At 45.0% G+C, this 15,691-nt stretch overlaps 1 protein-coding gene across 6 annotated transcripts in view; it reads right to left on the bottom strand.

The window, feature by feature from the left end:
- Positions 1-15,691, bottom strand: part of LRP1B (LDL receptor related protein 1B) — a 2,177,452-nt gene that overhangs the window by 409,500 nt on the left and 1,752,261 nt on the right. For all 6 annotated transcript variants that reach the window (XM_082262163.1, XM_082262161.1, XM_082262165.1 and 3 more), the window contains exons 44-45: positions 14,650-14,842; positions 76-201 (exon numbers count right to left, since the gene is read on the bottom strand). In XM_082262163.1, coding sequence (XP_082118289.1) covers positions 76-201; positions 14,650-14,842 — 319 coding nt within the window. The remainder of the gene's footprint in view (positions 1-75; positions 202-14,649; positions 14,843-15,691) is intronic.

Raw genomic sequence — 15,691 nt, 5'->3', positions numbered from 1 at the left:
AAATATTAATATTGCATTGCACTTGTGTTGTTTACAATGTTACTTTTTTTTCGCAGTGTAGAATATATTACTTACTCACACATCTGTTGTCATCTAATAATATTCGGTCTCTTCTGCAGGAACAGTTGACACGACCGTCAGGAGTAAGAAGGCAAAGGTCATGGCAGCCTCCATTCATGTAGGAACAAGGTGAAAGCTCACCTTTTTTTTAAAAGAGAGAAAACTGTATGTTTAATAAAGCAGGCAACGTCTATAAATATTTTTTACTGTAAAAAGCAGCAGATACAGAATACCTGTCAGCCATTTTGAACCAAAAAATAAAAATGCAGTGCAGCACCAGATTAATATTATCTCTGTGAGCTAGAAAAACTGCTTCTGTTTCTGGTTTCACTTTGTTTCTAAGGCTCTTACCGTTTTTGCTGTTGCCTGTGCACCCTTAGCTTGGCTACCATTGCCATCTTGTCCTACCCTTCTATAGTATTACTAGTAGAATTTTTATAGGAACTGACTAAAGGCTGTTTTTTCTGGTTTCACCACCACCATCTTGGTAGGCATTTCGGCTTCATTTGGGCTTTTGACATGGAAACTTGGGATTTCTAAAGCTAACTACAGCTGCCTAAACCTTTCAGAGGAGCAAAATGCTTAAGCGGCAGCACTGGCACCCAACTGGGTTAAGGGGAAAGAGTTGAGGATATATCCTTTCCTGGATCTCCTAATGGGTTCTCAGTTAAGAGTTGATACCCTGTTCTGCATTGTCTAAACCCCAATCTGTGATCTAAGGGCCACATTTGGCTCCTTCTTAGTGACTGTGTGGCTCCAGCAGTCAGTAGAATGAAAGGAAGCATTGCAAAGAGACTGTAATGATCATTTGCTCCCCACTCCTCTGTTCTGCTCCTTTTTAATTTGCAAGTTACCTGACTGTCATACTAACTCACCAGCTTTAAAGTGATTCTAAAGCTTTAATTTTTTCAATAGCAAACATGCCATACTTACCTCCTCTGTACAAAGGTTTTGCACAAAGCAGCCCCGATCCTCCTCTCCTTGGGTCCCACACTGGTGCTCCCGGCTCCTCTACCCCGCCAAGTACCCAACATAGAAAGCTGCTTGCTATGGGAGCATTATTTTGGGCTTGCTCCCGATCCCCGTTCTGTGTGTCCATAGACACATTGAGTACAGCTTGGCTCTGTCCCTGATACCTCTTTTGGGGCTGTGATGGTTCCTGCTTCTGTCTTTGAGCTTATTAGGAGAAAGAGAGCTGCTGCTCTCATGCGAATTGCTGTGTCGAGATTGGGCTCAGGTAAGTATAGGGGGATGGGCTTCACTTAGAACATTTTTTACCTTAATGCAGAGAATGCATTAAGGTAAAAAACATTCCGCCTTTCCCAGATAGCAAGCAATTGAGCTGAAAGTTTGAAAATGACTTGCTAAGCTATTGCTAGACTTGCCAGGCTTCACAAGTGTTTGCAGCAAGTCTGCATTGCATGACTCCAGATCAACTTTCTTTTCAAACATTCTGCAAGTCGCGATGCAAGTTTTGGTTTAGTTATGTTGTGCAATAGTCATCCCACCACAGGGGGCACTGTGGCCAAATTTGTAAAAGTGTCAACTAGAACTTTTGCTTCAAGTGCTCTGCAAGTGTACAGCTTGCCAGTGAAAATGTAAAGCCAGCTAACAGACTTACAATTCAACACTACCACAAATGCGTGGCAAGTTATCCTTGCTATCTGGGTTCAAACCACTTTAAAGAAGTTAAGCATTTTTAGCAGCTGATTTAATCACTTACTAACTATTCAGCTTCTTTATGGTGTACTCCTTGCTATGCTTCAGTTTAGGTTGGTTCCATGACCACTGCCCCAAATGTCCTGTTTTGGAGTGGCTCCTTTCTCTAGCACCATCCTATGGAGCCATTCTTACATGAATGGACTATAACTGTGCCAGCCCTATACTGTGTGCATCAATAGAAACGCACATACTCATAGCCTAATGTGGCAAGAACCTCCCCTTCTCCTCCCCCCTCCCTCCTCCAACTGACAGACGGACTGGAGACTGTATTATTCACTGTTAACTCTTTCTTCTAAAGACAAGAGGTACAACCCATATGGAAGAAAAATATATTTCCAATATATTTAGGGAAAAAAATTTAGAAATATATTGAATATGGCCAAAATTGTAGCATTTCAAATATATTTCCAATATATTTGAGAAAAATAAATTAAAAATGTTTTTTTTAAATATATTTTAAATATATTTTCCTTCCATGTGGGAAGGAAGCCGCCCTGAGAGAGCAGGAGCCAACAGCATTGAAAGTTGTAAACTGTAAGTCCTGGTGTAAAAACTTTAACACATAATTTGCTTGGGAGTGCTCATTTGATAGTGCTCAATGTATTACGCTATAAAAAAACATTGAGGGACTAATGCTACTTTAATAGCTGCAAAGTTCAAACACCAATGCAGATCAGGAAAGTCACAATAATCAGTCCTTGTGTGCATTTTTGTTCCAAGTCAATTATTGTAACAAGACGATCGGCATGAGAGCCAGATAACTAGCTTCTAAAATGAAAGTTTGGCAATGACAGCTTCTATTTTTTTTTTTTTTTTTTTCAAATTCTTTTTTATTATGAAACATAAAAAAGAGAACATGAGTACAAGCGATACATCATTATACAGATACAGATGTGTTGTAGCGTACAGAGTCAATACACAAAACAGTATGGGTGAGAAAGGTGGATGCAAAATGTCAACAAACCCGAGTTACTCAAACAGGGTAAATAGACAGCAGGTCCGTTCATAACATATAAGAACATGTAGAGATCTACTAGAGCAAACGGCCAACGTGTAGCGTAATCCCAACAGTTTCGTAAACAGTTGAGAGTAGCTTGCCTCAAAATAATATCAGAAAAGGTGAGCATACAACACATTAGGGAAGGGTACAAAGATACAAGGGGGACAATGATGGGGTGGGGTAGAAAGAAGGGGACACTGGGCAGCAGGGGGAGGAGAAAGAAGAGGGGCCAGGGTGGAGATAGAAGGGGATAATAAACTCTTAAACGTAAGACCTGCCCAGCGGCCATCGCTGAGCCCTCAGAGAGAAATAGACAACAGATCGGAGAGGAGGGGAGAAAAGGGGGGAAAGGAGGATGGTAGAAGGACAATGGTCAGCGGGCCCCGTGCGAGGCAGTGGCCCTGAGGGCCAGAAAGAATGATCAGTAGGAGTCCAGGAGCGCTCTGCCCTCGTCCGACAGGACAAACACGTTCCAATATCCCCACGTAGCTGAGTAGAGTTCCCTCCTGCCCTGCGAGGTCAGCACCAGGTCCTCAAAGTCACAAATCTGCTTGATTTTGGATAGCCAGAGCCGCATGGACGGCGGGGCGGCGGATTTCCAACAGGCCCCAATGCAGGCCTTCGCTGCGTTAAAGAGGTGGCGGAGGATGGACTTCTTATAATGTTCAGGCTTGATGGAGGAGCAATGGAGGAGGAAGAGCGCAGGGTCATCGCTGAGTACAAAGTCGGTCATGCGTTGGGAGATCTCCCTAACCCGCCTCCAAAAGTCGCTCAGGACCGGACAGCTCCAGAAGACATGCAACATCGTCCCACGATCCGCACGGCATCGCCAGCATCTGTCTGATGCTTCCGGGAAGAAATTCGCTATTCGCGACGGGGTATAATACCAGTGCATCAAAATCTTATAGTTCACCTCCTGGAGACGCGTACAGATAGAAGACTTCAGAGAGAAGCGAACAATATTCCGACGTTGAGTCAGTGTAAAAGTCCTCTGCAACTCCTGCTCCCATTTCAGGATGCCGGGGAGAACAAAGTCACCCCGGGGTTCCGAAAGCAGGGAATAGATCAGGGATAAAGCGTGCGGAAGGGGGGTGTCGTGAGTAAAAAGGGCCTCCAAAGCTGTTAAAGGCCTCTCGAAGGCGGACCGTGGGCCCAGGTCCCGGAGGAAGTGTAACAACTGTAGAGCCTGCCACCGGGTCAACTCAAAACGGCCCCCCGGTGCCGTCAGCTGGGTGAGGGAGGGCCAAGAGCCTCCAGAACCGAAGTGCGACACTCGGAAGTTCCCCAGCTCCAGCAAGGCCCGGAATCGACCGTCGTCACATCCCGATGGAAAGGCTCGGTTACCCAAAACCGGGAACATGGGCGAGGCTATCTTCCGGGAGTCTCCCACCGCGAGAGCCGCGGCACAGACCCTGAGAGTCGGGCCGATCACAGGATGACGGCTGACGGCAAGCGGCACTGACGCTATGTGCCACGGGGCGCCCGGAAGATGTATCGAGCATTGGGATGCCTCAAGAGTCACCCAGAGTTTCAGGTGGGGATGTCTGCACCAGTCGACCAGACGGGTCAGATGAGCTGCCTGATAATATCTTTTGACGTCGGGGGCCGCCACACCTCCATACGACTTCGGCAGTGTAAGGATCGATCCCCGGAGACGGGGGCGACGTCCAGCCCAAATGAATTCGGTAAAGACTGTGTTCACTTGCTTAAAAAAGGCGGCAGGGATCAAAACCGGGAGGGCCTGAAACAGAAACAAGAACTTCGGCAGTATTGACATCTTTAGAATATTACAGCGGCCAAACCAAGAATGTAAGCCAGCGGACCATTTACTCAGGAGGGCCCGTACCGTAGCCAGAAGAGGCGGAAAGTTCAGCCGGAAAACGTCCGTTGGATTGGGCGGCATTCGGGTCCCTAAATACTTCAGGGTCGACGAAGTCCACTTGAAAGAGAAACTGTGGCTGAGAGAGTCCAGTATCTGAGGTGGTAAAGAGACCCCCATCGCCTCCGACTTGTGGTAATTGATTTTAAAATTGGACACTACCCCGTAGAGATTGAATTCGCGGAGCAAATTCGGCAGGGATATCACAGGGTTGGTTAAGGAAAAGAGGAGGTCGTCTGCATAGGCCGATATTTTATGGGAGACTGCACCCACGGACAGCCCAGCAATATCAGCATTAAGGCGAACCCTGGAAAGAAAGGGTTCCAGGGAAAGGGCAAACAACAGGGGCGAGAGGGGGCACCCCTGCCTAGTGCCATTGAAGATGGAAAAAGGCGTCGAGAAAACCCCATTCGCCTTAACCCTCGCACGTGGGCAAGTGTAAACGCTCATGATCCAAGCCAACATACGACGGCCGACACCAAGGCGCTCCAGCACCCCAGTCATAAAAGGCCAGCTCACCCTGTCAAAGGCTTTCTCAGCGTCCGTGCTCAAAAACACTGTCGGGACGCCGGAGACCTTAGCATGATGGATCAAGTTCAGGGCTCTGATGGTGTTGTCCCTGGCTTCTCTGGTGGATATAAACCCGACCTGGTCCAAATGGACCAGGCCAGGGAGAAGAGGCTGCAGCCTAGATGCCACCATTTTAGTAAACAGCTTGAGGTCGGAATTCAACAGGGATATCGGCCTGTAGCTCCCACACGCCGCAGGGTCCTTACCCTCCTTAGGGATTACAGATATGTGCGCCAGTAGGGAGTCGGCATGGAATGCAGTGGTTTTCCCAATCCCGTTGAACACCTTAAGCATAGGAGTGAGCAAATGTGACTGGAGCAGTTTGTAGTAGAGGACCGTCAGGCCATCCGGTCCCGGGGCTTTGCCCTTTTTCGCTGACTTAAGGGCCGTAGCAAGTTCATCTGCCGAGAACTCCTCCTCCAGAGCCTCACGGTCCGGCGAGGAGAACCTGGGCAGGACCACAGAATCTAGATAAGAGGCGACCTCCGCGTCATGGGATCGTTCCTGGGGTAGGTGATACAGAGATGAGTAAAAATCACCAAATCTCTGTGCAATCTCTCTGGGCATATGCAGCTTACGGCCGTCACCAGAAGTCACGAAGGGGATATAAGAGGCCGCCCGTTGGTCCCTAAGAGCCCGAGCAAGCATACGGCCACACTTATCTCCTGATTCGTACTGGAACCGCTTGCATCGCTGCAAGGCCGCTTTAGCGCGGTATTGCAACAGATCCGCTACCTGAGAGCGAAGGTTAGCCAGTTCAGCACCCTCCGCAATCCCCCGGTGCCTCTTGTGCCGATCCTCCAGGCGAGAAATATCCGCCATAAGGGTGTTCAGCTGCTTCTCCCTGTCTCTTTTAATTCGAGCGCCATGAGCCATCAGCACCCCCCTGATGACGGCCTTATGGGCCTCCCAGACCACTCCGGGGTCGCTGTCCGGGGTGTCATTCAGCCGGAAGTAGTCCTGAAGCTGTTGGGAAACATCCGCCAGCACCTCAGGGTCCTGCAGAAGGCTCTCGTTTAGCCTCCAGTGCCAGTCCGACTCCCTGCCCGGGCCCCCCAGGCGTATTTCCAGAAGTACCGGAGCGTGGTCCGACCAAGTGATGGAACCAATTTCAATGCTTTCCACCGAGGAGAGCAGGCGGTGCGGGACCAGGAAAAAGTCTATCCGGGAGTATACATTGTGAGGGGTAGAGTAGAAGGAATAATCGCGTTCTCCAGCGTGTAGGATGCGCCAGGCATCCACCAGCTGAAGTTCCCGAAGCAGCTTGACCACCTGCGTACGGGCACCCCGGGGCACTGAGGAAACCCCGGAGGACGTGTCCACCAGGGGGTCCAGGGGGATGTTCCAATCCCCGCCGACAATCAGGGTCCCTTCGGAAAAATCCATCAGGGCCAGCAAGGTCTTACGCAGGAACGAGTCCTGGTGTAAATTTGGAGCATAGACATTCGCAAGTGTCACCATCCGGCCGCCAACGCGGCCCTTGAGGAAAAGAAAGCGTCCGTGCGGGTCCGTCCGTATATCAAGCAGAGACCATGGGATATTGCTCGAAAGCAGGATGGATACTCCTCTGGATTTAGATACATCATTGGTAGCGTGATAGGCAGTAGGAAAGAATCTGTTCTGGAGGAAGGGAAGGCCTCCAGCTCTAAAATGGGTTTCCTGTATGAACGCGATGTCAGAGCGAGAGCGTCGGAGGTCTCCCATAAGCATTCGCCGCTTTTCGGGCACATTTAAGCCCCTGGCATTCCACGTAGACACTCGCACGGGGTCCATAATGGTCAGGGAGGGAGGTTAGCAGGGGGAGAGAAGGGGGGGGAAGGGGCGGGGGAAAGGGGGGAGAGAGGGAGGAAAGAAAAGGGGGGGGTTAAGTAAGTAGAGGTACCGCGCTGCGGAAATCTGTGGGAGTGAAAAGGTAGGGGTGAACAAGAGAGGAAATAGGAGGGGGAGATCAAGAGGAAGGTAAGGAGAGAAAACAACAAAAATGAAATACACCCTAATAAGGGGAGGAACCCTCTAGGGTGTGGGCCTAAGTGGGGGGTAGAACTGAACACAGCAAGCGAGTCGAGCTCCGGGGGCCAGAGCTCCCTCTATGAAAACAAAGGTCAATGAAATAACATACCAAAACTTGATGTAATATAACAGAACATGAATTGCAGGAAAACGATAAAATCAGTACGGCTCTGTATAGTGGGGTCCAGGTCCACAGCAGACCACGAAGCAGGCCCGAGGAAACCACTCAGGGCGCGCTCCATGGGGGACCCAGGAGCCACCACTCCAGACGTCGCCATGGTAACAACAAAGTACCACACCACACCCCAATGAGACTTAGTTTGGCCAGCCACAAAGGGGGGGCAGTCGAGGATGTACCCAGAGAGGAAAACTCCCAGGCACTACAGTGCCCCTCCAGAGGCCATCTCCGCATGCCCCATAGCCAACAACCCAAGGCCGCCCCCCTGCCCAGCCAGGGCTCAATCCCCTTGCGTCACAAACCCCCCAACCCCCCATATGCAATTGCAGGAGCCCAGCACACACCCAATTCTTAGAGCTCAGGTCCATGCATGGAGCCGCCGGGGAGGAAGAAGGGGACGGACAACCCCACTCCCCCCCAGGGGCACAAGCTGGAAGTCCCAACCTCCAACCAAGCATCCCCCCAGGACGTCCCCCAACCCCCCCCCCCCCAGACAACCCCCACAAGAGAGCATCAAAACTGAAACATGGATACCAGTACAAGGCACTGCCAGTAGGGACAGCTATGGAAGGGATCTGATAGCAGGTGGCACACCGCATTCCGTCATGGACCCGAGTGGGGGATAGTCTAGAGTTCTCCAGCATGGTGCAGGGCAAAACAGGTTCCAAATATCCAGCAGTGTCCAGCCAACACGGATAGTACATGTCTCATCCTAGGAGTCACAGGGAGGCATCCCGGAGGAGGGGGGGGCGGGGGGGGAGGCCGGGGCAAAGGCAACTCCGGAGCCAGAGGCGTCATTCATGGGGTGAAGTGCACCGTGTCCGCAAGGCACCAGCAAATAGAGTGAGATCAGGGGGGGGGGGGGCGGTAAACCGGTGGCCACAAGTCGGGGGGGCAGAAACAAAACCAACGTCTCGGTGACCCTGTGGCTGAAACCTGGCAAACAGCTAGGGTGGGGTGGCAACAGTCAGAGGGTGAAAGCAGGGACGAGTAGACATCTCAGACCTCTCTTACCTCCTGTGGTGTCGCAGGCACCAGCCTCCTCCTGCCTCTAGGGGTACGCGGCGGCATCCCACTGCCACGGTTGGAGGAGCCCGGGGGCCGGCGAGGCGGGTTCGGCAATTGCTGGAGCCAGTTAGGGACGCTGAAGGGGTCCACTTCCAGGAAGGAGAAAAGTGCCGGTAGGTCCTCTGGGTGCGACACAGTAAAGGAAGACGAGCCTTTACGGACCGTGAGGGAAATGGGGAACCCCCAGCGATAGGTGCAGCCCTTGTGGCGGATCTTGTCCAGGAGGGGACGCAGCAGCGTGCGGCGCTGCAGCGTGGCCCGCGAGAGATCCGGAAGGATTCTAAGGGTGGCGCCATCAAAGTCTATGTCTCCAATGTCCCAGGCTCGTCTAAGGATGGATTCCTTGTGAGAGTAATGGTGGAGTCTGCATATCACATCCCGGGGTCTGGCAACGTCCGGAGAGCGCGGGCCCAGGGCACGATGAACTCTGTCGAATTCTAGTTCGGCTTGGGGGATATCAGGCACCAGATTGTGGCAAATGGACAGCAGGGTAGGCCGGAGCGAGTCCATGTCGGTGGCTTCAGGTAGGCCTCGCAGCCGGAGGTTGTTTCGCCTACTACGGTCCTCCATCTCCTCCATCTTCAGCTGCAGAGCAGTAACATACTGTGAGTGCAGCGAGTGGCCCTGCTCCAGCAGCGACACCCGGGCCTCCAGCGCCGAGAACGAGGATTCGCCCTCCGAGACCCGGTCAGTCAGCTGCTGAAGGTCTGCTCGAACCGCCTGGTAGTCCCTCCTATGGGCTTCCTCCACACGCTGAACCATGGCCTCCATATCCGTTTTGGTCGGCAGGGCCCGGATTAAAGCCCGTAGGTCCGCATCCATACCGTGCTCGGGCGTCGCCGGCGGGCGTCCCATCGGAGAGCCATGAGGGAGAGGAGTGCCCGATAGCATCCACGGTTCCGATTGAACCGACGTGGTAGGCGACGGCGGCGCCAGTGCCATGCTGGAGGAGGGGGAGGAAGCCGCAATGGAGCCGGCCGCGTGAGCGCGGGCTGAAGCCGATCGTGTCTTAGGGAAGAACCGATGCAAATCGGACTTCGGGGATGATCGCAGGGGCTTCCGGGATCGTCTGCGGCGGCCAGAGTTCATGCCCGACGTGGATGAAGGTATGAAATAGAGCTGTAAACGAGGGAGATGGCCGGAGCTCACTCAGAACACGACTTCACACCGCCATGTCCAGGACACGCCCCCAGCTTCTATTTTTTATCATACTGTCTTTTACAGTCTTTTGTACAAATAAAAAAAAAAAAGATTGACTTTTTAGACTATTTACTGTTTTTCAGCACCCTGGAACTCACAATTAGATTTACATGTCTATACCCTTTCTTGGAATATCATGATAGGTGCTCTTTATTCTTAAAATGAATAAAGCATACAAAGATTTCTAATTTGTACATACAGTAGATCAGACTCACTAAGGTCTTTACTAAGACAAATGCAAATTAATTAATCAATCTGTAATAAAATCCAGATATACGGTACTTACGCATAACAGTAAACGATTACAGGCTAAGGTGTTAAATAGATATTGCAAAAAAAAACACATAATGGGACAAATAGCAGCCTTTTTGGATAGTGGATTGTGGGAAGAGGAACTAAAGCCAACACAATAAAAATACATTTACAAATTTTAAAAACAAATCTGTAAATTCTTTTGAAGATATAAATATTCAAGGGAGAAAACCACACTGATTCATATGCCGAAAACCACAAACATTTAACAAATATGGATATGAATTCATTACCATAAATACATAAATATAAATATGTTCATACTGTATAAGCATACTAAAATAATTAGAAGGTCTTCCATTGATACAATGCAAACCTGCACTTGTCTGAGAAAAATTAAAATAAAAATGAAAATCCTGTAACAAAAAATGAATACAAATGAAGGATTGTGGATGATCAGATTATAGAGTGCTCAGGTCTAGACTTCTGCACTGCATGAGGTCCTACATTTCAAACCAGATGGGGGCAAGTAATGGTTCAAAGCACACCTTTCACATTAAAAACATGCAACTGGTCTATTGGAAATGGTCTATTGGTCCTACAATGTAACTCTAGGTAAAACCTTCAATTTCATTTTTGGAGAGAGTAGGGAAGGTTTGGACCCTCTGCCAAGTATTTTTTGGTGTCTGTTCCCCCATTCCCACATGGAAGAAAATATATTTAAAATATATTTTTTTAAAAATTCATTTTTTTCCCCAAATATATTGGAAATATATTTGAAATGCTACAATTTTGGCCATATTCAATATATTTCTAAAAAAATTTCCTTAAATATATTGGAAATATATTTGAAATGCTACAATTTTGGCCATATTCAATATATTTCTAAAATAAATTTCCCTAAATATATTGGAAATATATTTTTCTTCCATATGGGTTGGGTCGATTTGCCACTCTATTTGTGCTGGTGACCAGTGTCACCAACAAATAAAGGGGAAATCTAAAATTTTGGAGTTGTCTTCAGAACAAGAGGTAGGTAGAAATCGTTCAGTGGGGACACCTGTTTTGGGGACAACCCATCAGCTTATCCCCCATAGTTATTACCTTTGTATCACTTGACCTTCTCTTTTAGATTGTATTCGCTAACAAGCAGGGTCCTCTGATTCCTCCTGTATTGAATTGTATTGTAACTGTACTGTCTGTCCTCATATTGTAAAGTGTTGCACAAACTGTTGGCCCTATATAAATTCTGTATATTAAGTGTCTAAAAGCGGAATTCCTCACTTTGAGAGGTTTATTCTAGTCTCCCAGTGCTTCTCTAGAACAAGAAGTGAAGGGAAATGTCCTCAATGGTACAAAAAAGGGTTTTAACCTTTCCTTTTTGTCTTTACATACACTTTACCTTTTCTAAAGGTGATTTATCCTCATTATCTCTGACTTTTGTTGTGATGGCCCATGCATAATGTTAACTCCAAACTAAATCATTGTTTTTAGTTTAACATTTCTCCTGGACTTTGTCTTCTAGCTCTGGAAGGCATCAAGTAAAGGGACTGTCCTCTGGACGATTCAGGGAGCATTCACACCGAAATGCCCCTTTACCAGGGCTTAAAAAAATATACAATGTTTCCTCAGCACCCAAAAAAATATGTCATATTGTTTTGTTTTTTGTTTGCAGTTCAATGGGGCATGGCCATGTACAACCAAGTATTTTATTATGCTTAACCTCCTTGGCGGTAATCCCGAGCGTGACTCGGGGTGGATTTTTCATATCAGGATCGGTAACCCCGAGTCACGCTCGGGGTGGATTGCAGAGAGCGCAGCGGTGTTCTCTTACCTTATCCTGGCGATCCAGCGATGATCTCTCATTGCTGAGATCGCCAGCAGAGAGTCCCGCCGCTCCTCCGTCCCTCCGTCGGTCTGATCACTTCCTAGTTCCGTTCCCTGCAGCAGCAATGCTGCATGGGAGCGGAACTAGGGAGGGAAATTAAAAAAAAAACAAAAAACGTTGCACAAAACACAAAACACATTTTACATTATATATATGTATATATATATATATATATATATATATATATATATATATATATATATATATATATATATATATATGCATATATATATATATATATATATATATATATATATATATATATATATATATGCATATATATATATATATATATATATATATATATATATATATATATACCGATATATATATATATATATATATACCGATATATATATATATATATATGCATATATATATATATATATATATATATATATATATATATATATATATATATATATATATATATGTGTATATATATATATATATATATATATATATATATATATGTGTATATATATATATATATATATATATATATATATATATATATATATATATATATATATATATATGCACACACATATATATATATATATAAAATTATATTATTGATTCAATTATAATTCATGCGTTATATATATATATATATATATATATATATATATATATATATATATACACACATATATCTATATATAATATATAATGCATGAATTATAATCTAATCAATAATATAATTTTATTATATATATTATATATTAAATAATAAAATAATATTATTGATTTGATTATAATTCACGTGTTTGTGTTTCAAATTTATCACATCTGGGATGTCTACTAGAGTCTTGTTTTGGTCAGGTTTAAGTCAGTAATTACTAAGAATTGTAGGCCTATAATACATAACGCCAAATTTCCATGAAAACAATTGTACCGCTTTTGGTATGTAATTCCTGACATAATCATACCGCCAGGGAGGTTAACAAGTAGTAAGGGAGCTTTAAAACAAGCCATCATTGACCACAGTAGCTGCAGTCATGGCGGAGAAATTCATCCTAATGTTAGAAGGCTGGCAGGCATCAAAGTAACTGCTGGGAGGGGGGGGGGGGCAGAATTAGTTTATTTGCAAAAAGTGAAAATTCTTCTGCTATAAACATGAGGATGAATTACTCCACAGTGCCTGCAGCTACAGTGGTAAGAAATTGCTTGTTTTAAAACGTATTTACTCTTTGTTGAGAATATGTAAATGTTTTGATGCCCATAGCCTGCCTTCTGTTGCATTTTAGGCTGCTAAAAGTCATCAGAATCTCTACTGGTGATTGCTTGGGTTACTGATAGGTAGTATTGGGATATTTCAAGCTGAGAATTTGGAAAAGCATTTCAAAGTGTCTGACTTCTGACTTCTGAGGGCCAGTAACCCAATTCTGTTTAATTACCCTAGGTCTTATTTGTGGCACAAGGTATGTATTGTTCATCAGAACCTTCTCAGGCTGCTATTTTCCTATATAACATTGTATTTAAATGCACATAGCGAGCTGTCACAAGTCACATAATGAAATTTCTTGTATGTAGTTATCAGACAAAAAATCTAAATCTTTAAACATCTGCCAGAATTAGGAGCTGACAGTTTTCAGATAAGTCACTAAATATGCTGGCATAACTCTAGGAAAGGTTTTACATTTACTTTGCATGGATTGAAGGGGTGTATTTTCCTCTATATTTTCATGGAATGTCTACAGTTATGTCTCATTGCCAGCCAGGGAAAATGAGGTGATACATTTACTAGTAGGCGTATTACAACATCATGTACTGAATTCTGGGAGTCATCTCAGAAGCTTGGCAAGTCAATCTTTCTGTGTTTCTAAGCACGATGGTACCCATACTGACGCAACTAAGGCACACAGCTTTCTGCACACTAAATACATAATAAAGGAGCTGAAGCATCTCTGCTATTAAAGCTAAATTCCAGCACTACTCTAAATCTTGCACTGTTGCACAAGCTCCTCACGTGTACTAAATTGCTTAGTCTCATTTCAGTGCACACTGTGAGATTTTCACAGTGTGCATTAGAAGTTGCAGCGAGTTAGGACTGAGTCTGCTACATTTCTTGGCCAAAGGACATCCAGCATCATCTAGTTCATTTCTCTGTATTCATTGAAATCTAGTTCTTTAACCACTTTAAGACCAGGCCTATTTTTGACACTTGGTGTTTATGTTTACAAGCTAAAATCAGTTTTTTTTTTTTGCTAGAAATCTACTTAGAACCCCCAAACATTATATATATATATATATATATATATATATATATATATATATATATATTTTTTTTTTTTTTTTTTTTTTTTTCTTTTTAGCAGAGACCCTAGAGAATAAAATGGAGATTGTTGAATTGGTCTTCCAAACGCAATTTTTTGGGAAAAAATTCACTTTTTGTAATTAAAAAAAATAAGAAAACAGTAGTGTTAGCCCAATTTTTTTGCATAATGTGAAATATAATTGTACGCTGAGTAAATAGATACCCAACATGTCATGCTTCAAAATTGCGCACGCTCGCAGAATGGCGAAGACTTTGGTACTTAAAAATCCCATAGACGACACTTTAAAAATGTCTACAAGTTACCAGCTTAAAGTTACAGAGGAGGTCTAGGGCTAAAATTATTGCTCTCGCTCTAACGATCAGGGCAATACCTCACATGTGTGGTTTGAACACCGTTTACATATGTGGGTGGGGCTTCCGTATGCTTTGGCTTCTTTTGGTGGTCAACAAGTTTAAAGTTTGATAGTCAAAAATGTGTACATCTGTGCGCACAGATTATAAACATATTATACAAGTAACACGAAACATTGTTTTTACTTACAGCTGTTGGTGTCATTGGCCACTGCAATAATCCCCATTGGCTGATGAGGGATGTCTGAGCGTAGAACCTTGGTGTCACCACCGGTGTACTTGTTGGATCGGAGTATGGCTCTTCTCACCCAGTCTGACCAAAATATATAATTATCGTAGATTGCCATGCTTAGGAACGTTCCCGGTCCTGATCGGACGATAACCTGCACACAACATAGTTTAGCATTATCCAACACTGCACTATAAAACACATTACGAATAAAGAGATCCTATAGCATCACGCTGAATAAAAAACAGCTGTTCTCTAAAACCTTATTTCAGTTTTTCAAAGTTGCTAGAAAGTTGTATTACAAGTTGACTACCGAAAATTAACCTGAACTCAAAAAGTGAAGATTTGCTTTCTTATACGAAACACGAACCATGCAAACCTTTTTTCATAAAGATGGGTCGTGGAAGGGTCTTCCAGCATGACAATGACCCAAAACATACCACCGAGACAACAACGGAGTGGCTTAAGAAGAAGCACATTAAGGTCATGGAGTAACCTAGACTAGTCTCCAGATCTTAATCCTATAGAAAATTTATAGAGGGAGCTGAAACGTTCGAGTTGCCAAGTGACAGCCAACTCGTTAAGGATTTAGAGAAGATCTGTAAAGAAGAGTGGACTAAAATAACTCCTGAGATGTGTGCAAAACTGGTAACTAACTACAAGAAATGTCCTACCTCTGTGCTTGCCAACAAGGGTTTCTCCACCAAGTACTAAGTAATGTTTTGCTTGGGGATCAAATACTTATTTTAATCACTAAACTGCAACTGAATTTATAACATTTATATTATGTGTTTTTTCTGGATTGTTGGTTGATATTCTGTCTCTATCATTTAAAATACACCTATGATAAAATTTATAGACCCTTCATTTCTTTGTGGGCAAACATACAAAATCTGCAGGGGAACAAATAATTATTTCCCAACTGTAGGCTGGGACTATGCTTCCTCCTCTATGGATGTGATTGACTGCCATTGGCTCCTGCTGCTGTCTCTCAGCCAATGAG

The sequence above is a fragment of the Pelophylax lessonae genome (assembly GCF_965119305.1).
Source record: "Pelophylax lessonae genome assembly, chromosome: 6".
Classification (NCBI taxonomy): domain Eukaryota; kingdom Metazoa; phylum Chordata; class Amphibia; order Anura; family Ranidae; genus Pelophylax; species Pelophylax lessonae.
The sequence above is the reverse complement of the archived record's forward strand: the minus strand, read 5'-3'. Positions and strand labels throughout refer to the sequence as shown.